Source organism: Oncorhynchus mykiss, chromosome 27, assembly GCF_013265735.2.
Source record: "Oncorhynchus mykiss isolate Arlee chromosome 27, USDA_OmykA_1.1, whole genome shotgun sequence".
In the NCBI taxonomy this organism is placed as follows: domain Eukaryota; kingdom Metazoa; phylum Chordata; class Actinopteri; order Salmoniformes; family Salmonidae; genus Oncorhynchus; species Oncorhynchus mykiss.
In genome coordinates this window covers 14,738,515-14,760,628 of record NC_048591.1, presented here as the reverse complement: position 1 = coordinate 14,760,628, position 22,114 = coordinate 14,738,515, and the positions used below count along the sequence as shown (strand labels likewise).

At 40.8% G+C, this 22,114-nt stretch overlaps 1 protein-coding gene across 1 annotated transcript in view; it reads right to left on the bottom strand.

Moving 5' to 3' along the window:
• The window catches only part of LOC110507181 (alpha-2-macroglobulin-like), a 32,696-nt gene extending 15,130 nt beyond the window's left edge, over positions 1 to 17,566 (bottom strand). Inside the window, exons 1-15 of the mRNA XM_036965765.1 lie at positions 17,401 to 17,566; positions 17,008 to 17,188; positions 14,828 to 14,984; positions 14,399 to 14,451; positions 5,498 to 5,518; positions 4,855 to 5,020; positions 4,654 to 4,738; positions 3,359 to 3,509; positions 3,115 to 3,235; positions 2,660 to 2,769; positions 2,340 to 2,510; positions 1,781 to 2,014; positions 1,499 to 1,565; positions 1,270 to 1,415; positions 941 to 1,090 (exon numbers count right to left, since the gene is read on the bottom strand). Coding sequence (XP_036821660.1) covers positions 941 to 1,090; positions 1,270 to 1,415; positions 1,499 to 1,565; positions 1,781 to 2,014; positions 2,340 to 2,510; positions 2,660 to 2,769; positions 3,115 to 3,235; positions 3,359 to 3,509; positions 4,654 to 4,738; positions 4,855 to 5,020; positions 5,498 to 5,518; positions 14,399 to 14,451; positions 14,828 to 14,984; positions 17,008 to 17,188; positions 17,401 to 17,486 — 1,899 coding nt within the window. The 5' untranslated portion in view covers positions 17,487 to 17,566. The remainder of the gene's footprint in view (positions 1 to 940; positions 1,091 to 1,269; positions 1,416 to 1,498; positions 1,566 to 1,780; positions 2,015 to 2,339; positions 2,511 to 2,659; positions 2,770 to 3,114; positions 3,236 to 3,358; positions 3,510 to 4,653; positions 4,739 to 4,854; positions 5,021 to 5,497; positions 5,519 to 14,398; positions 14,452 to 14,827; positions 14,985 to 17,007; positions 17,189 to 17,400) is intronic.
• Positions 17,567 to 22,114: the final 4,548 nt, after the last annotated feature.

Genomic DNA, 22,114 nt, shown 5'->3' with positions numbered 1-22,114 from the left:
CTAGGGCAAATCTAAAAAAGTAGTTATTCTAGGGCAAATCTAAAAAAGTAGTTATTCTAGGGCCAATCTAAAAAAAGTAGTTATTCTAGGGCAAATCTAAAAAAGTAGTTATTCTAGGGCAAATCTAAAAAAGTAGTTATTCTAGGGCAAATGTAAAAAAGTAGTTATTTGAATCCAAGTTTCTCTGGAGATGTAATATTAAGTTATACATATCCTCAGAGGGTGGAGGGGGACCTGTATCAGTGATTTTGACAAGATGGAAAGATCACCTGCATAAATTAAGCTCCTTTTGTTCTCGGCTATGTTTTAAACTGGTTACAAATGGCAATAGTTTTCACCACATAATATGACAGAATTAGTATTTACTTAAAAATTCTAAAAACGAAATGATGCTATAATCAAATTATGGTAAATGTTGTTTTTAGCACTTATGTGGATTGTACGTTGGAAAAAAACAGCACATGATTTAAGGAACAAATGTATATTTTCGGTTTACAGAATATGCTAATTAACTGTAATTTTGCAAAAAATAGTCTGTTTTGGTTAATTTTTTATTTCAGATAACAAGATTTACATGTCTAATGATGTATTGAATTAAGTTGATATGTTGCTATGATTGTTGATTTTTTCCAACAGTTTCTTCTTGAGGTCAAAATGACCCCAGTTGGTCATCCATGTATGTAAAATATGTTAGCATGATTGTTAAAATTGCAATAATAAACACAACCCAGACTATTAACTCATTAAGTACCAATAGGGAGGTGCTTTCCAGTTCCTTTAATGAAAGCACACCAAATGGCCAACATTGAACAGACCCACTCCAAGTCTGCTGTTGTCACTTCTTAGTCCCCTGAAGCTGCTTGTATTGCCAGCACCACAAAAGCTGTTTATATGGTGGTACTGTATGACCGTTGATATTCACTACACCGAGCTCTGTTACCTTGTCAGCATTCAGCCTTTTCCCTGGCTCCATGATGTGAACACTCTGGTCCACAGCACTGAGGCCACAGAGGGAGCCGGGCTGGGCCGAGAGCTGCAGGGTGTTCTCCTCCCCTGGAACTGCTTGTGAGGGTGAGAACTCCACCGACACCTAGTGCACATGACATACATAAGTGTACATTATACACCTTTATACACGGAATGATATCTATGTGAATGGGAAATACTTGACACTTTTTATACATTCCATAAAATGAACATAGTATGTTTGTGATGTGCAGAAGCCAGAGGGTATAACACACAAAGAAGCATGCCCACATATACACACACCTTGTGCCTGAAGCATTTCTCAGTGGGGAAGTTCATGCTGTGGGCGATGACAGTCTCACTGGGTAACATACTGTACACAAGGACCTGTACCACTGGCGCCATCTCTGGAACCACTGCCAACTTCAAGGTGACTTCACCCTCAGTTGCTGTAACACAAGAGCATGTCAAACTGTCATTGTCATCAAGCACCTTCAAGTACGTTCATAATTACTTAATGAAACTCCCTCACCAGGACTCCCCTGCTGCACAGTAACCTTCATATGTCCATGCTGAACTATCACCCCTCTGGATAAGGCCTGGAGGAGGGAAAGGGAAAAACAGTTATCCCGGTTATCCCTTCAAGTCAGCAAGAAGGATATGATGAGAAGTACTGGTGTTGTATAGAGACATCCTTCCTTTGAAGATGAGAGGCTGGGACTATGTCTGAAAGGACCCTGGTCAAAAGTAGCGCACCATTTTGGACTCACCCCGGGTTTGCAGGTTGTCACAACTTGTTCCTTGTTCTACTCACCAGGTAGATGACATCCACGGAGCCCTTTGGGACAGTCTCCCCTACGATGGCGTACTGGATGGTGATTGACACTCCCTCCCAACATGCCAGTGGGTGCTCCATCTTCTGAATAGCCAGAGAGCTGAACGTTTTACTGTGAGGGGCAGTGGGCTGGATCAGGGAGAGCTTGTGGTGCCCTCTTTTGAAATAGGGGACCCTGTATCTAATATTCTCCACTTGTGGTGTGTTGCTTACCTGGAAAGCAACAGAGGAGAGAGAGAGTATAACTAAAGGCCCAATCCCAAATCTACCCTTAGACCCTGTACAATATACTACAATATACAATATATACAATATATCTGAGAGGATTTGTTTTTTTGATTTTTTTTGACAGGTGTAAGCAATAGAGTATGTCAACATCTCCACCTTGTCCTCTGATAAACTAGGTGGAAGTTTCACCATAGTGTTTGTTATACACATGGTATCTTCTCAGATCTCAACAAGAGCATGATAGGCCATAGGTTCAATGGTGTGCGCTGGAATCATCAGTCTTCCAAAACCTAGAAGAAATCATACTTACTATGAGGTTAATGTTCTTTTTGGGCAGTCTGGTTGTGTTGAGGGAGAAACTGGCAGTACCATGACTGTCCGTGGTTAGGTTCTGTAGAAGATGTGAGGACCTGTCTTTCTTCTGCAAAAGGTAGACTAGCATGTCTGCGATAGGTGTGTTGTTGAAGTGAACAACGTTAATCTGAGGGAAAAGGGGGGGGGGAAGTTGTAAGTGGTGATGTGTGTCACTGTTACCGACCATTGGTAGTTAAGTAAACAGGAATGTCAAAGACAAATGGCATCTACAATTCAACTAAGTCTAAGAAACAATATCACTGTATTTGGACGCACTTTGCCCTCGATAGTTGATCCACGCTCATAGATTTTGGGTGTGTCGACAAATGTGAGTTTTCCAATCACATCTGAGAGCTCAATGTGTTTTTCCTTTGACTGTGTAATACCTGTCAAAGGAAAACAAATGAAAATAGGATGGTTTATTTCACAACGACACACGCCACCATGATGCACAATGGCAGTTCACAATGCAGGAGCTGAATTCCAGTGCAGCTTATTCAACATAGTAAAAACATGATTACAAACGAAGACATGAATAAAACCAGCATAATATGAGGATGTAGCACCAAAGGTCAAATACACAGGTCTTGCCAATCTTCATAATCTAATTAAACATGCAATCTTGACATTATGTAATTCACTCTCAAGAAAAGAAAACAGTTTTCATTTGACTTCAGGCAAATGTTGTCATCACTTCTACCGTCTCCAAATCGTTAAGATAAATGACTTGCCTGTCCCCTCCTCCTCTACTTTTGCATTAAAACTGAGCCTGTCTATGAGCATTTTCTGGCCAGCATCCTTTGTGAAAATTGACATGTTGAAGACATGAGAAGCACAGCCAGTTTGGTCCATCTGGGAAAAGCAAGCAAAACCACACACATTAAGAAATGATTGAAATAATTGTAACCAGATCATTTTCAAATGTAATATGATGGTAAAAACAAGTATATAGTTTCTTCAGGAAAGCATACAGACCTCTATTGACTCTTTATGGCAGGGGGGTGTATAATCAGGAACTCCTTCTGGATTTTTCTCATCAATTCTTATTGGTATCAATATATTGGGAACTAAGGGTCGGCACAACTCTACCTCTGCTTTACCAGGTACAGGTTGCCCATACGTGTATCTGATTTTATTTCATAATAAAACACAAACATACATCAGACACATCAGCTATCATACATTTCCTACATAGAGAGACATACCATATTATAAGTCTCATATGAGACATTATAAATCTCATACATGTTGGCTTATAACAATACATTATAATGCTTTTTAAGTCAAGTGTTTTCAACATTATCAATCGATCTGGACCAGTATTCATAAAGCCTATCAGAGTATGTGTCCTGATCTAGGATCAGTTTGAACTTTTACATCTAATGAACAAGATCTCATGTACAGGGGGAGCCTGATCCTAGGTCAGCAATCCTACTCTGAGATGCTTTATGAATACTGGCACAGCTGTTCATGTACTGTACATGCCACTGTCCCAAACCTTTGAAGTCTCAGGGACTCATAAGAACAGTTTATGACATTGAGCAGTAGCATTGTAGGTCTTCAACTTGAAAAATACATTTCTTAAAGAAAATGTGTGTGCTTGCTAGCTTGTCTTGAGTATTTATGGTTGTGAGATAAGTTATAGTAGTGGTAGTGACTGCAGTAGTAATGGTAGTGACTGCGGTAGTAATAGTAGTTGTCAAAGTTCTGACTGTGGCAGTAATAGTAATAGTAGTAGTAGTAGTAGTAGTAGTGATAGTAGTAGTAATAGTAGTAGTAGAAGTGACTGCAGTGTTAGTGGTATTAGTAGTGACTGGTAAATGGTAGCATTAAGCTGTATTGAAGAACTCTAAAATGGGTCAGGCTGCACATCTGAAATCCAAAATGTATTATTCTAGTGTATGGCGCTCTGTGCAAGCTTTGAGCTTTGAGTAAGCACACTAATTAGTCATTAGCTGTCATTACCTAGACCTGGGTTCAGATACTTATTTCTGTGCATCAGTATTTTCAAATAATGTGGCCAAATTAACTACTTCTTTTTGAAGTATTTGAAAGTATTTTCATATAATTGCCTATAAATATCCTACTATTTGAAACTATTTTAAATGACTTGCTTCCAAATAAAGTATTTTAAATACCTCTATGACTAAACAGACCTGGGTTTAAATGCATGGGGTATTTAAATATTTGTATTTGAAAATGCACTTGTCTGTGTATTTGAGTCATTTGTAACTACAGTGCATTATAGAACAGAGATAGTGTTGACTCACGTTGCACACACTTCTACTTTATACTCCTCTTGAACAATGCTGATCTCATCGTTGAGGTTCATTTTGATCTCAAATTTCGGCAAAACTAGAAATAAATTAACAGTTAACTCATGAATGTTCCAGGGTTGTGATGCATTGATTCAACTGCCAGAGCCATGACAATACCTAGCATGAAAAGTAAACGAACAAAGCTTAACCTACCATACTTTTCTACCTTGAAGCGATGGTATATTTTCTTTTCACCAATCCACACTACAATAGCATAGGTTCCTACGGGTGCTTCAGAGTTCAGGGGGTAAGAAAGCTGCAGAATGTTGCCATTGGATGTAGTTTTGACCCACTGTCCAATTCTGTTCTGATGAACATCCTGTTGGTTCATAGAACAAGAGGCACATTGAGCAGGGCGCTACACCTATTGGAACCCCTCTTAGAAGAAAGGGTTCCAAACTGGTTCTTTGTCTGTCCCCATAGGATAAACGTTTTTGGTTACACTTAGAACCCTCTAAAGAAGAACCAAATAAAAAGGGTTCTTCAAAAGCTTTTCCTATGGGGACAGCTGAAAAAAACATTTTAGGTTCTACAAAGCTATTTTTATTTTTAGGAGTGTAGGTTATGTAGGCCAAACATCCCTTTCTGACATGTAGAATCTATCTGCAACGTTCTGAAGTTTGCTTGCTGAAGGTGGCCCAGATGTGATCACATAAAGCTGATAGGGAGTCTTCTGGTAACTGCCATGTAGAAATGAATGATGACCTACAGTACCTAGCTGGTGGAGTCATTGTCTTATAATGTACTAGTATTTACAGTGAGTCATCATACATTGATAGACTAATATGGGTCTTACCTGCAGTTCCACAATGTTGTACTGTGAAAGGCAAGACAAAATACTGGTTAATGTTTTATGAACTCTCAAATTCCCCCAAAAATTAAAAGAGGAGCAAAGCTGTCAGCAAAAATAGGAACTAGGCAGATGCTTGGCTTTGTCTCTTCAATTAAATTAAAAAAATACAATTCTACAGAGGAGCATAGCAGATGTCTACAACCGTGGGAAGTAGCCAGGCGATTGGCGTTGTCTCTTCAAGTAGACATCACACGTAGCATTTGCATCTGACTGGGACTCTAACATCAATTTAGTAGATCAACTCAACCTCATGAAAGAAAATCCAATACATTCCAATCTGACCTTTTCTGAAATTGAAAACCCCATGTCCTGTGGTGAATGTTTGAGGACCTTCAAATCAGCCCACGCATGTTTATTTAGAGAACATCTGTAGTCATGTACTTTTGCCCTGAGTGCTATGTGTCTCAACTGTGTGTAGTCTGATTAAACAGACAACACAGGCTAAAAAGCATACCTTCAGATATTTGGATTTTACCCAACAGATTCTCATTTCCAAAGTCGTATTGTTCATGGAGTACTGACGAGACATGTATGACATGGGGTGGCTAGTTGATTGCTGAATTTAAATAAGCATTTACAGTATACTGTACATAATAATCGTTTGTCCAAACCAGTATGGCCAATAGGGCAGGAGCCTATCTCCAGTTTCAGTAGTGTGAGGTAGTCTGGAGAGAACACTAGTCACCGGGGGCGATTGTACACCAGGAAGGCCTGAAAATATTTTTGGTATCTCAGACTGTTCTGGCCATTCTCACATTGAAAATTAATTGGGATGAACGATGTTTGATACGCTTTTTACATTTGAATCACAAACCATTAAAAAAAGGATGAAAGTGACCATTTTAGACCTGTTTCATGATCCATGAACCACACATGATAAAGACATCATCTTGGTATCATTACACTCCTTATAGTGTGCTCCAAAATATGGAGCATGTGTAGATTCAGGAATAAAAATGTTCACATTAATTTATACTAAGTTAAAATATTGATATGAATATCACAAAAGTGTCCTTTTTGATTGAGCTTTTTTAGACACAGTTTGAAACAATATACCCTTCAAATGCGTCATAATTACAGTGGTGCTCTGCTATACATCGACATGTACATTATACTGTAGGTCAATAACCAATCACATACAGCAAATCACCAACAAACAGAGTTCTCTTTGATTACATTTCCCATTCACAGTGGTACTGGTGCTCATAAAGTGTATCATAACTTCAAAAATAGTAGAGCACCCACTCTGGAAATTTGATGTACAGGAGTATATTGTTTTAAACTATTGTGGAGATGGTGATTGAATTCAGGAAGCATCCCTCACTATCTTTACCCCTTGAAATCATTGGATCAGCTGTAGGCATGGCTGAGACATTCAAATTCCTGGGAACCATCATCTCCCACAACCTCAAGTGGCAGGACAACCTCACAGCGATCACCAATAAACCACACCAGCGGATATACTTCTTACTTCAGCTGAAGAACTCTCATGCACAATTCTGGTTCAGATCTATGCAACCATTATCGAGCTCATACTCACCCCCCGGATCACTTTCTGGTTTGGGAATGCGTCTGCCTGGTCCAAGGGCGAACTGCAATGGATTGTCCAGTCTGCTGAGAGGGTCACCGGGTGCTACCTGCCCTCCATCGAGGTCCTGCACGATTCCAGAGCATGGAAGCATGCAGATAAAATCAACCCTGACCCCTTCCACTCCATCTTCCAAAGTCTCCCCTCTGCAAACGGTTCAGGTGAATCACAAACAAAACCTCCCACCACGTGAACAGCTTCTTCCCACGAGCCATGGCCCAAATCACCTGGTCCACGATGATCTTCTCATCCACGGACTATGCACCGTGCACTATTATCCAAGAACTGCGAACTTCTCTTTGCACTATTTGCACATCCTAATATGCTTTTTTTCATATATACTGTAGTTGGGTGTGAAATTATTGACACACTTGATGAGGATGAGTAAACATTACTGAAAATGTTTCATGATGCCGTTGACCTTAACAAGGGCCCCAGGACCAGAGAAAGCAAAAATGTCCAAATAACATCCAACACCATATTTTACAGTAGGTATGGGGTTCTTTTCGAAGCCTCACTGTACATATTTCCCCGACTGCACATCATCATGTGTAGGGTGCCGTCTTTCGGATGGGACGTTAAACGGTGTCCTGACTCTCTGAGGTCATTAAAGATCCCATGGCACTTATCGTAAGAGTAGGGGTGTTAACACCGGTGTCCTGGCTAAATTCCCAAGCTGTCCCTCATACCATCACGGTCACCTAATCATCCCCAGCTTACAATTGGCTCATTCATCCCCCTCCTCTCCCCTGTAACTATTCCCCAGGTCGTTGCTGTAAATGAGAATGTGTTCTCAGTCAACTTAGCTGGTAAAATAACGGTAAAAAAAAAATAATCCTGAAAATGCTTCATATATTTATACATCCCTACATACATCATTTCTGTAGCTATGTTTTTATAGTGAACCTTGTAGTTATACTACAGTGTACATAGCACAGGAGGTTGGTTGCACCTTAATTGGGGGGGACGGGCTCATGGTGATCCCTGGAGTGGATTAGTGGAATAGTTTCTATGTGTTTGATGCCGTTCCATTTGCTCCGTTCCAGTCATTATTATGAGCCGTTCTCCACACAGCAGCATCCACTGGTAAATAGTGTACATACCGCATGTGGATTTGTGTAAAACTCTGCTTCTACATAAGTTGTCTGTATATCCTGTTTATTGTCTGTCTGTATATTCGTATTGTGGCAGCACCATTTTAGTCAAATTCCAGGACATGTAGGACATGTAAATGTACATTGTTGAAGTCGGAAGTTTACAAACACCTTAGCCAAATACATTGAAACTCAGTTTTTCACAATTCCTGACATTTAATTTAATCAGAGAAAAAATCCCTGTCTTCGGTCAGTATGTAAAAAACCGACTTACACTGTATATATATATATATGTATACAGTGGGGAGAACAAGTATTTGATACACTGCCGATTTTGCAGGTTTCCCACTTACAAAGCATGTAGAGGTCTGTAATTTTTATCATAGGTACACTTCAACAGTGAGAGACGGAATCTAAAACAAAAACACGTGGAATTGTTGTTCAATTTAAATGTTTGAATATGAAATGATTCGTGATGGGATGAAATGTGATTTTAGCTTCTAAAATGTGAGATTTGGGTTTTCATAAGGTTAGGGCTATGCTCAATCAGTGGCCTGCCCCTGTGAAGGGACATGGGCTATAAAACTTTTAAAACACGCCCTCCTCTCCCTTCCTATATAAAGCCTTGATGACAATGTAACCTCCTGTTCCGAGGATGTGAGGACGACGGTCCGATGTCAGAATGGTTCAGATAATAACTACAGAACGAAGCCAACATCAGCGTGAGCTTTGGTTGCGAACGATATGAACTTTGAACTCTTATTCACTACAGAAGTGATACCTCCTAGCCGTTGAGTTAGCAACAGCAGCTGCAAACGCAGGTTAGGAAGGAACTCTCTTAGTTCGCTGGACTTTATCCTGCTAACTGTTCCAAATGTCCGAACTGAATTTGGTAAAAGGGATTTTATGTACTCTGCGCCATCGCAACTTACAAAATACTTTTAAACTGGAAGAACTTGTCCCGATTGGTGTTTTTAAATCACTGATGAAGGATTTTGAGGCTGATTCCCTGACCTGTCAATGTTTTTAATTTGCTGTTTTATACTCTTGTGAATTCAATGGTTTTTACTCGATTACTTGTAGTTTTTCATGTTGTCTGTAATTTTTTTGTAATGACTTGGTGCTGCCTATCTTGGCCAGGGCGCTCTTGAAAAAGAGATTTTAATCTCAATGAACCCTTCCTGGTTAAATAAAGGTTAAATAAATAAAAACAGACAGAGTATCTCGTCTACCACACAACGACCTTACTACAACGTATCCAATTGACCACCAGAGACATTCTTCAAAGGACAAAGGACTCGGTATGGCAACACGGCCATCCATCTATAACCAACCTACCGAAGCGCAGCTCAGAGTAAATATTTATTGCATTTTCCTTTTCCAAATGGGTTGTAATTTAGAATGCATAAGATACTGTATTTACGATAGCACAGCTTCGCCCTTTGTTCCTCAGTCTTCCCGCTCTTTCACTCAAACCCAGCCCCTTTTCTTTTGTGTAACAAGCTGTCATATCTGTTCCGCCCGCTAGGGACGTTTTCCTTTATGACGTAATTTGTAATCAAGTTATGATTAATTATGTGTATGTGTAATTCTATGTGATTAGTTAGGTATTTAGTAAATCAATAATTAAACCCAATTTGGTATTGCTGATTCAACTTGTTAGCCAGGGTTCGTGAAGATAACCAAGAATTTACAACTTTCAGATGAGACTGAATTAAGGTGACGATTAATATTGACAGCTATTGATGTAAAATATTACTAGGTCTTTAAGAGTTTATTCGGAAGATAACAGCTCTATAAATGTTCTTTCGTGGTGCCCCGACTCTCTAGTTATTTACATTTACATGATTAGCTCAATCAGGTAATATTAATTACGGAGAAATGATTTTATAGAATAGCATGTCATATCACTTAATTCGGCACAGCCAAAGACACGACAGGAGGAATGGGAGAAGGTCATGTGGTCTGATGAGACAAAAATAGAGCTTTTTGGTCTAAACTCCACTCACCGTGTTTGGAGGATGAAGAAGGATGAGTACAACCCCAAGAACACCATCCGAACCGTGAAGCATCTGTTCCTCTAGTGATGTAGAGGTTAACCCAGGCCCTGTAGACTCCAGTACCACACCTATTCCCCAGACGCTATCGTTTGTTGACTTCTGTAACCGTTAAAGCCTTGGTTTCATGCATGTTAACATCAGAAGCCTCCTCTCTAAGTTTGTTTTATTTACTGCTTTAGCACACTCCACCAACCCTGATGTCCTAGCCGTGTCTGAATCCTGGCTTAGGAAGGCCACCAAAAATTCTGACATTTTCATCCCCAACTACAACATTTTCCGCCAAGATAGAACTGCCAAAAGGGGCGGGGTCACAATCTACTGCAGCGATAGTCTGCAGAGTTCTGTCATGCTATCCAGGTCTGTGCCCAAATAGTTTGAGCTTCTACCTTGAAAAATTCACCTTTCCAGAAATAAGTCTCTCACTGTTGCCGCTTGCTATAGCCCCCCCTCAGCCCCCAGTTGTACCCTGGACTTCATATGCAAATTGATTGCCCCCCATTTATCTTCAGAGTTCGTACTGTTAGGTGATCTTAACTGGGATATGCTTAACACTCCTGCCGTCCTACAATTTAAGCTAGATGCCCTCAATCTCACACAAATTATCAAGGAACCTACCAGGTATAACCTCAAATCCATAAAAATGGGCGCCATCATAGATATCATCCTGACCAACCTGAGCCCTAAATACACCTCTGCTGTCTTCAACAAGGATCTCCGTGATCACTGCCTCATTGCCTGCGGTCAAATGATCACCCCTCATCACTGTCAAACACTCCCTAAAACACTTCAGCAAACAGATCTTTCTAATCGACCTGGCCCAGGTATCCTGGAATGATATTGACCTCATCCCGTCAGTAGAGGATGCCTGGTTATTCTTTAAATGTACTTTCCTCACCATCTTAAATAAGCATCTCCCATTCAAAAAATGTAGAACTAAAAACAGATATAGCCCTTGGTTCACTCCAGACTTGATTGCCCTTGACCAGCACAAAAACATCCTGTAGCGTACTGCATTAGCATTGAATAGTCCGCGACATGCAACTTTTCAGGGAAGTCAGGAACTAATATATACACAGTCAGTTAGGAAAGCAATGGCTAGCTTTTTCAAACAGAAATTTGCATCCTGTAGCACAAATTTCCAAAGGTTTTGGGACACTAAAGTCCATGGAGAATAAGAGCACATCCTTCCAGCTGCCCACTGTCACCACCGATAAATCCATGATAATCGAGAATTTCAATAAGCATTTTTCTACGGCTGGCCATGCTTTCCACCTGGCTAAGACTCTGCACCCCCTGCAGCAACTCCCCCAAGCCCTCATGGCTTCTCCTTCACCCAAATCCAGATAGCTGATGTTCTAAAAGAGCTGCACCCCTACAAATCAGCTGGGCTAGACAATCTGGACCCTCTCTTTCTAAAATTATCCACCGCAATTTTTTCAACCTCTCTTTCGCATCGTCTGAGATCTCTAAAGATTGGAACACTGCCGCAGTCATCCCCCTCCCAAACTGTTATAGACCTATACCCATCCTGCCCTGCCTTTCTAAAGTCTTCGAAAGCCCAGTTAACTAACAGATCACCGACCATTTAGAATCCCACCGTACCTTCTCCGGTATGCAATATGGTTTCCGAGCTGTTCATGGGTGCACCTCAGCCACGCTCAAGGTCCTAAACGATATCATAACCGTCATGGATAAAAGACAGTACTGTGCAGCCATCTTCATCGACCTGGCCAAGGCTTTCGACTCTGCCAATCACTGCATTATTTTGGCAGACTCAAAAGCCTTGGTTTCTCAAATGACTGCCTCACCTGATTCACCAACACTTCTTAAATAGAGTTCAGTGTGTCAAATCCGGACCTCTGGCAGCCTCTATGTGGGTGCCGCAGGGTTCAATTCTCAGGCCGACTATTTTCTCTGTATATATCAATGATGTCGCTCTTGCTGCTGGTGATTCTCTAATCCACCTCTACGCAGACGACACCATTCTGTTTCCTCTGGCACTTCTTTGGACACTGTGTTAACTTACCTCCAGACGAGCTTCAATGCCATACAACACTCCTTCCATGGCCTCCAACTGCTCTTAAATGCTAGTAAAACTAAATGCATGCTTTTCAACCGATTGCTGCCCGCACCTGCCCGCCTGACTACCATCACTACTCTGGACGGTTCTGACTTAGAATATGTGGACAACTACAAATAGCTAGGTGTCTGGTTAGACTGTAAACTCTTCTTCCAGACTCACATTAAGCATCTCCATTCCAAAATTACATTTAGAATCAGCTTCCTATTTCACAACAAAGCCTTCTTCACTCATGCTGCTAAACATACCCTCGGAAAACTGACTATCCTGCCAATCCTTGACTTCAGCAATGTAATTTACAAAACAGCCTCCAACACTCTACTCAGCAAATTAGATTAAGTCTATCACAATGTCATCCGTTTTGTCACCAAAGCCCCATACACTACCCACCACTGCGACCTGTACGCTCTCGTTAGCTGGCCCTCGCTTCATATTTGTCGCCAAACCCACTGGCTCCAGGTCATCTATAAGTCTTTGCTAGGTAAATCCCTGCCTTATCTCAGCTCACTGGTCACCATAGCAACACCCACCTGCAGCACACGCTCCAGCAGGTTTATTTCACTGGTCATCGCCAAAGCCAACTCCTCTCTGGCCGCCTTTCTTTCCAGTTCTCTGCAGCCAATGACTGGAACTAATTGCAAAAATCACTGAAGCTGGAGACTTATATCTCCCTCACTAACTTTAACATCAGCTGCCAGAGCAGCTTGCCGATCACTGCATCTGTACACAGCCAATCTGTAAATAGCCAACCCAACTACATCATCCCCACATTGTTATTTATTTTTGCTCTTTTGCACCCTAGTATCTCTGCTTGCACATTATCATCTGCACATCTATCACTTTAGTGTTAATGCTAAATTGTAATTATTTTGCCACTATGACCTATTTATTGCCTTACCTCCCTAATCTTACTACATTTGCACACACTGTACAATATATAGATTTTTCTATTGTTTTATTGACTGTACGTTTGTTTAACCCATGTTTAACTCTGTGTTGTTGTTTTTGTCGCACTGCTTTGCTTTATCTTGGCCAGGTCGCAGTTGTTAATGAGAACTTGTTCTCCCCTGGCCTACCTGGTTAAATAAAGGTGAAATAAATATATATAATAGTTCCAGCTTATACATGCTATATACATTTTACAGACACAATCTATTTTACAATAGTTTTATTTTGTTTGTTTTTAGGCCTGGCCTTCCTCTAACTTCCACCTCTCCCATATATTTCTGATGTCCATCCAGTTTGATATCTATTTGCCATATATTTTTAACTGTGCTATTTCACAAAAGTTCTGAGCCTATGTACATTTTGCAGACCCAGTACATTTTACATTTGTTATTTTGTTATCTTGTCATCTATCTATTAACACCATCCATATTGGATTTCTGTTTGCCATATATTTTTCAACTGTGCTGTGATGCTTCAGAAAAGTTCTGAACCTTTCTATTCTCATAGTTTCTACAGATTGTAAATTAAGATAAACATGTAAATGTATTCGGCGAGTAAAAAATATTCGGATTTTTTTAAACGAATAACATCAAAAAGGGTACTTTTGAGATATTCATATTAATATTTTTATTGTTGAATTAAATAATGTGAAGTATTTTTGTTCAGAATCTAGACATACTCCTTTTAAATAAGACTATACGGAGGATAACGACACCAATATGTTGTCTGTGTCACGTACAGATCATGGATCATAGTGTCTTCCAAGGTCTAAAAGAGGCACTTTTGGTTTGTGATACAATTATAAAAAGCATATCAAACATACTTTCTCCCAATGAAGTTTCAATGTGAGAAGGGTTAGGGTTAGAATACCCAAAATATTTTCTGGCTGGTTGGACAACACTTCAGTACATAGTGTTACATAATACATGATTGCTATGTCTGTAACACATTATTATGATGTTGTGATACTTCTGTATCTGTCTTTTTGTTTGAAATAGTGGAGATACTGATCTAAATGAAGACCAAATAGGTAATTGTTTTCAATATTCAATGTTTCACATTTTCAACACTCACCAGTTGATTGACAGGGCTAAAATTGGTATCCAAGGTGATGACTCTAAACTTCACTGTAAGAAAACAAAGACTCAATGAGAATTTCAGAAGACAAACTATTTATAGTTACTCTGGATAAAATGTACAACCGTTGGTAATAAGGCCCCATTTAAAATCAATTGCAGATAAGTTCGCGGAAAATATTTACATTTTCGATATCCAATGATAATGTCCAGGAAAGGAACGCCTTATAACATGTGGTATGACAGTTCAAACTCCATTACAGTGTAAATATTCAACCCACAACGGATGTTTTTTTTTTTTATCTGCACCTGATGGTCCTGTTTGTGATGACAGAGCAAACCACCATAGAAACATGATACCACCTAATTGTCCTGTTTCTTAGCAAGAAGACTAATTTTGTAGACTAGTGGTCTTGTGTAAATCTACCTGTTTGTCCAGGGTTGTAGATTGGTTTATCCGTTTGGACGAATGTCATCGGGCTGTAGGGTTTGATCATTACCTTTTTCTCCTCCGTGGATAGAAACGTTTCACCTTGAACCTTCACCTTAAAATGTTGCACTTCGTCACTCTCCACATGAGGGGCCTGAAAGGGAGACAGAGAGCAACACTGATAAACTAATGTACCAATAACATATGATACCATACTGTGGTCCTGTGTGGCTCAGTTGGTAAGACCATGCTGCTTGCAATGGCAAGGTTGGGGGTTCAATTTCTGCAGGGATCACATAGGCTATTGTGAGTTGCTTTGGATAAAGGTTTCTGCTAAGTGATATATACAGTTAAAGTCAGAAGTTTACATACACCTTAGCCAAATACATTTGAAGTCAGTTTTTCATCATTTCTGACGTTTAATCCTAGTAAAAATTCCCAGTCTTAGGTCAGTTAGGATCACCACTTTACTTTAATTAAGAATGTGAAATGTCAGAATGATAGTAGAGAGAATTATTTATTTCAGCTTTTATTTATTTCATCACATTCTCAGTGGGTCAGAAGTTTATATACACTCAATTAGTATTTGGTAGCATTGCCTTTAAATTGTTTAACTTGGGGCAAACGTTTCAGGTAGCCTTCCACAAGCTTCCCACAATAAGTTGGGTGAATTTTGGCCTATTCCTCCTAACAGAGCTAGTGTAACTAGATAGGTTACTAGTCCTCCTTGCTCGCACATGCTTTTTCAGTTCTGCCAACAAATTTTCTGTAGGATTGAGGTCAGGGCTTTGTGATGGCCACTCCAATACCGTGACTTTGTTGTCCTTAAGCCATTTTGACACAACTTTGGAAGTATGCTTGAGGTCATTGTCTATTTGGAAGACCCATTTGTGACCAAGCTTTAACTTCCTGACTGATGTCTTGAGATGTTGCTTCAATATATCCACATAATTTTCCATCCTCATGATGCCATCTATTTTGTGAAGTACACCAGTCCCACCTGCAGCAAAGAAGCCCCACAACATGATGCTGCCACCCCCGTGCTTCACGTTTGGGATGGTGTTCTTCGACTTGCAAGCCTCCCCATTTTTCCTCCAAACATAACGATGGTCATTATGGCCAAACAGTTCTATTTTTGTTTCATCAGACCAGCGGACATTTCTCCAAAAAGTACGATCTTTGTCCCCATGTGCAGTTGCAAACTGCTGGCTTTTTTATGGCGGTTTTGGAGCAGTGGCTTCTTCCTTGCTGAGCGTCCTTTCAGGTTATGTTGATATAGGACTCATTTTACTGTGGATATAGATACTTTTGTACCTGTTTCCTCCAGCCTCTCCACAAGGTCCTTTGTTGTTGTTCTGGGATTGATTTGCACTTTTCGCAAATCATCTCTAGGAGATGCGTCTCCTTCCTGAGCGGTGTGACGGCTGTGGACCCATTGTGTTTATACTTGCGTACTATCGTTTGTATAGAAGAACATGGTACCTCAGGCGTTTAGAAATTGCTCCCAAGGATGAAACAGACGTGTGGAGGTCTACAATTTTTTTTTCTGAGGTCTTGGCTGATTTCTTTTGATTTTCCCATGACGTCAAGCAAAAAGGCACCTCAGTTTGAAGGTAGGCCTTGAAAATATTTCCACAGGTATACCTCCAATTGACTCAAATGATATCAATTAGCAGAAATTGATATCAGAAACTTCTAAAGCCATGACATCATTTTCCGGAATTTTCCAAGCTGTTTAATGGCACAGTCAACTTAGTGTATGTAAACCTCTGACCTACTGTAATTGTGATACAGTGAATTATAAGTGAAATAATCTGTTTGTAAACAACTTTTGGAAAAATTACTTGTGTCATGCACAAAGTAGATGTCCTAACCGACTTTCCAAAACTATAGATTGTTAACAAGAAATTTGTGGAGTGGTTGAAAAACGAGTTTTAATGACTACAACCTAAGTGTATGTAAACTTCTGACTTCAACTGTATATTGTACAGTGCATACTAGTATCTGACCAAAACCGGTATGACTTTCAGCCTGAATTTAAGCCACCACATTGATATTTCCCATAAAATAACCTTGTATTACATAACCTGGTATTACAAAATTAAGAGATGCATCACAAAGCAGAGAAAGTACACTCTTATTGAATGGTTCTGGATGTCGACCAGTGTTGGGCTGACCTGAAACTGGAAGCAGCGGTGAAACTCTTGATCAGAACTCTCCTGGAGAAGTATTTTTTTCTGTTGATTGGCGATCAGAGATATGGTCATTACCAGGGTCTCGTTGGGCTGCAGAAGGCTGGCACAAAGCTTGGCCTCTGAGCCTGCCTGGATTACTGCAGGAATGGCTACCATGTAAACCCTACAGAGAACATACACACCAACAAACACAAAGGAAAATCAGTACAAAATGAGAGGCTACGTAGGTGAAATCGACAGAAGAAATGTCTGCAGAAAGGGTCGATGAAAAACAGCTCTTAATCTGCTCTCGGACTGAGAGAACGTTACACCAAGATGAGACGCAATAAATCTGATTACTCAATTCTAACTTAATGACTGTGCAGATTTACTTACGGCCTTGGAGTTTCTTCACAGACACAAAGCCAGTGAAAGCAGGCAAAGAGTATCCATCTCCAAACCTGAAGCCCAGGAGGAACCATGACAAAAAGAGAAAAAAAACAAGTCAGACTATATCCCAGTATTCCTACCTGCAATACTTCCCTACTGCATTGTGCAGAGGAACTGGTATCCAGGTTTAAATTATTGAAGTAAAAGCCCTGTGAATGATTGACCCATTTTTTTCAATAATAGTGCTTTGCAGTATTGTGATTGGCAGATTTTCTGGCTTTGGGACTATACATGCACCGTCAATATAAAAGTACTGCCAAAACAAAGGAAATACCAACATAAAGTGTTGTAAATAACCAGTGCAGTCAAAAACTTCATTTTCCTGTGTTTTATATACACGGTTTGTACAAAACACCTATGCTCTTTCCATGACATAAACTGACCAGGTAAATCCAGGTGAAAGCTACAGAATGATCCCTTATTGATGTCACTTGTTAAATCCATTTCAGTCAGTTTAGATGAAGGGGAGGAGAAGTATTTTTAAGTCTTGAGACATGGATTGTGTACTGTATGGTAGTAGGTGCCAGGTGCACCGGTGTGAGTGAACTGCAAGAACTGCAACGCAGTTTTTCCACACTCAACAGTTTCTCGTGTGTATCAAGAATGGTCAAATCAAATCAAATTGTATTTGTCACATGCACCGAATAAAACAGGTGTAGGCCTTACCATGAAATGCGTACTTACAAGCCCTTAACCAACAATGCAGTTTTAAGAAAATGGGAGTTAAGAAAATATTTACTAAATAAACTACAGTAAAAAAAGTAACACAATAAAATAACAATAATGAGGCTATATACAGGGGGTACATACAGAGTCAATGAGTGGGGGTACAGGTTAGTCAATTTAATTTTGATAATACAGTGCCTTGCGAAAGTATTTGGCCCCCTTGAACTTTGCGACCTTTTGCCACATTTCAGGCTTCAAACATAAAGATATAAAACTGTATTTTTTTGTGAAGAATCAACAACAAGTGGGACATAATCATGAAGTTGAACGACATTTATTGGATATTTCAAACTTTTTTAACAAATCAAAAACTGAAAAATTGGGCGTGCAAAATTATTCAGCCCCTTTACTTTCAGTGCAGCAAACTCTCTCCAGAGGTTCAGTGAGGATCTCTGAATGATCCAATGTTGACCTAAATGACTAATGATGATAAATACAATCCACCTGTGTGTAATCAAGTCTCCGTATAAATGCACCTGCACTGTGATAGTCTCAGAGGTCCGTTAAAAGCGCAGAGAGCATCATGAAGAACAAGGAACACACCAGGCAGGTCCGAGACACTGTTGTGAAGAAGTTTAAAGCCGGATTTGGATACAAAAAGATTTCCCAAGCTTTAAACATCCCAAGGAGCACTGTGCAAGCGATAATATTGAAATGGAAGGAGTATCAGACCACTGCAAATCTACCAAGACCTGGCCGTCCCTCTAAACTTTCAGCTCAAACAAGGAGAAGACTGATCAGAGATGCAGCCAAGAGGCCCATGATCACTCTGGATGAACTGCAGAGATCTACAGCTGAGGTGGGAGACTCTGTCCATAGGACAACAATCAGTCGTATATTGCACAAATCTGGCCTTTATGGAAGAGTGGCAAGAAGAAAGCCATTTCTTAAAGATATCCATAAAAAGTGTCGTTTAAAGTTTGCCACAAGCCACCTGGGAGACACACCAAACATGTGTAAGAAGGTGCTCTGGTCAGATGAAACCAAAATTGAACTTTTTGGCAACAATGCAAAACGTTATGTTTGGCGTAAAAGCAGCTCATCACCCTGAACACCATCCCCACTGTCAAACATGGTGGTGGCAGCATCATGGTTTGGGCCTGCTTTTCTTCAGCAGGGACAGGGAAGATGGTTAAAATTGATGGGAAGATGGATGGAGCCAAATACAGGACCATTGTGGAAGAAAACCTGATGGAGTCTGCAAAGGACCTGAGACTGGGACGGAGATTTGTCTTCCAACAAGACAATGATCCAAAACATAAAGCAAATTCTACAATGGAATGGTTCAAAAATAAACATATCCAGGTGTTAGAATGGCCAAGTCAAAGTCCAGACCTGAATCCAATCGAGAATCTGTGGAAAGAACTGAAAACTGCTGTTCACAAATGCTCTCCATCCAACCTCACTGAGCTCAAGCTGTTTTGCAAGGAGGAATGGGAAAAAATGTCAGTCTCTCGATGTGCAAAACTGATAGAGACATACCCCAAGCGACTTACAGCTGTAATCGCAGCAAAAGGTGGCGCTACAAAGTATTAACTTAAGGGGGCTGAATAATTTTGCACGCCCAATTTTTCAGTTTTTGATTTGTTAAAAAAGTTTGAAATATCCAATAAATGTCGTTCCACTTCATGATTGTGTCCCACTTGTTGTTGATTCTTCACAAAAAAATACAGTTTTATATCTTTATGTTTGAAGCCTGAAATGTGGCAAAAGGTCGCAAAGTTCAAGGGGGTCGAATACTTTCGCAAAGCACTGTATGTACATGTAGGTAGGGCTAAAGTGACTATGCATAAATAATAATCAAACGAAAGAGGGTGTCCTTTGACACGCCTATTAAAGAGGTCCTGGATGGCAGGAAGTTTGGCCCCGGTGATGTACAGGGCTGTACACACTACCCTCTGTAGTGCCTTATAGTCGGATGCCGAGCAGTTGCCATACCAGGTGGTAATGCAACCCGTCAGAATGCTCTCGATGGTGTAGCTGTAGAACTTTTTGAGGATGTGTGGACCCATGCCAAATTCTTTCAGTCTCCTGAGGAGGAATTAGGTGTCTTTGTGTGTTTGGACCATGATAGTTTGGACAGCAAATAATTTGAAGTTCTCGACCCACTCCACTACAACCCGTCAATGTGAATGGGGTTGTGTTCGGCCCTCCTTCTCCTGTAGTCCACAATCAGCTCCTTTGTCTTGCTGATGTTGAGGGAGAGGTTGTTGTCCTGGCACCACACTGCCAGGTCTCTGACCTCCTCCCTATAGACTGTTTTATCATTGTCAGTGATCAGGCTTGCACCGTTGTGGTGTTAGCAAACTTAATGATGGTGTTGGAGTTGTGCTTGGCCACGCAGTCGTGGGTGAACAGGGAGTACAGGAGGGGACTAAGTCAGCGTGGCAGATGTGTTGTTGCCTGACCTTTCCACCTGGGGGGCGGCCCGTCAGGAAGTCCGTGATCCAGTTGCAGAGGGAGGTGTTTAGTCACAGGGTCCTTAGCTTAGTGATGAGCTTTGTGGCCACTATGGTGTTGAACGTTGAGCTGTAGTCAATGAACAGCATACTCACGTACGTGTTCCTTTTGTCCAGGTGGGAAAGGGCAGTGTGGAGTGCAATTAAGATTGCATCATCTGTGGATCTGTTGGGAACGTGTGCAAATTGGAGTGGTTCTAGGGTTTCAGGGATGATGGTGTTGATGTGAGCCATGACCAGCCTGTCAAAGCACTTTGTGGTTACACACTTGAGTGGTACGGGAGGTAGTCATTTAGGCAGGTTACCTTCGCGTTCTTGGGCACAGGGACTATGGTGGTCTGCTTGAAACATGTAGGTATTACAGAGTCGGTCAGAGAGAGTTTGAAAATGTAATTGAAAACACTTGACAGTTGGTCCTTGCATGCAGTACAAGTCCTGGTAATTTGTCTGACCCTGCAGCCTTGTGAATGTTGACCTGTTTAAAGGTCTTACGCACATCGGTTACGGAGAGCGTGATCACACAGTCATCCAGAACAGCTGGTGCTCTCATGCACGCTTCAGTGTTGCTTGCCACGAAGCCAGCATAAAAGGCATTTAGCTTGTCTGGTAGGCTCCCATCACTGCGCAGCTCGTGGCTGGGTTTCCCTTTATAGTCCATAATAGTTTGCAATCCCTGCCACATCCGACGAGCATCAGAGCCGGTGTAGTACGATTCAATCTTAGTCCTATATTGACACTTTGTTTGATAGTTCGTCTGAGGGCATAGCGGGATTTCTTATAAGCATCCAGATTAGTGTCAAGCTCCTTGAAAGCGGCAGCTCTAGCCTTTAGCTCGGTGCGGATGTTGCCTGTAATCCATGGCTTCTGGTTGGGATACGCACGTACAGTCACTATGGGGACAACGTATTGATGAAGCCAATGGTATACTCCTCAATGCCATCGGATGAATCCCAGAACATATTCCAGTCTGTGCTAGCAAAACAGTCATGTAGCTTAGCATCAGAATCATCTGACCACTTCTGTATTGAGGTGAGTGACTGGTACTTCCTGCTTTTGTTTTTGCTTGTAAGCATAAATCTTGATGATAGAATTATTGTGCAGATTTGACAAAGGGAGGGCGAGCGAGAGCTTTGTACGCATGTCTGTGTGTGGAGTAAAGGTGGTCTAGACTTTTTTATCCTCTGGTTGCACATGTGGTAGAAATGAGGTAAAACGGATTTCAGTTTGCCTGAATTAAAGTTCCCGGTCACTAGGAGCGTCGCTTCTGCATAAACATTTCTAGTTTATCACCCAAAGGACATCCAGCCAACTTCTGACAACTGTGTGAAGCATTGGAGTCAACATGGGCCAGCATCCTTGTGGAATGCTTTCAACGCCTTGTATTTTTATTTATTTATTTCACCTTTATTTAACCAGGTAGGCTAGTTGAGAACAAGTTCTCATTAACAACTGCAACCTAGCCAAGATAAAGCAAA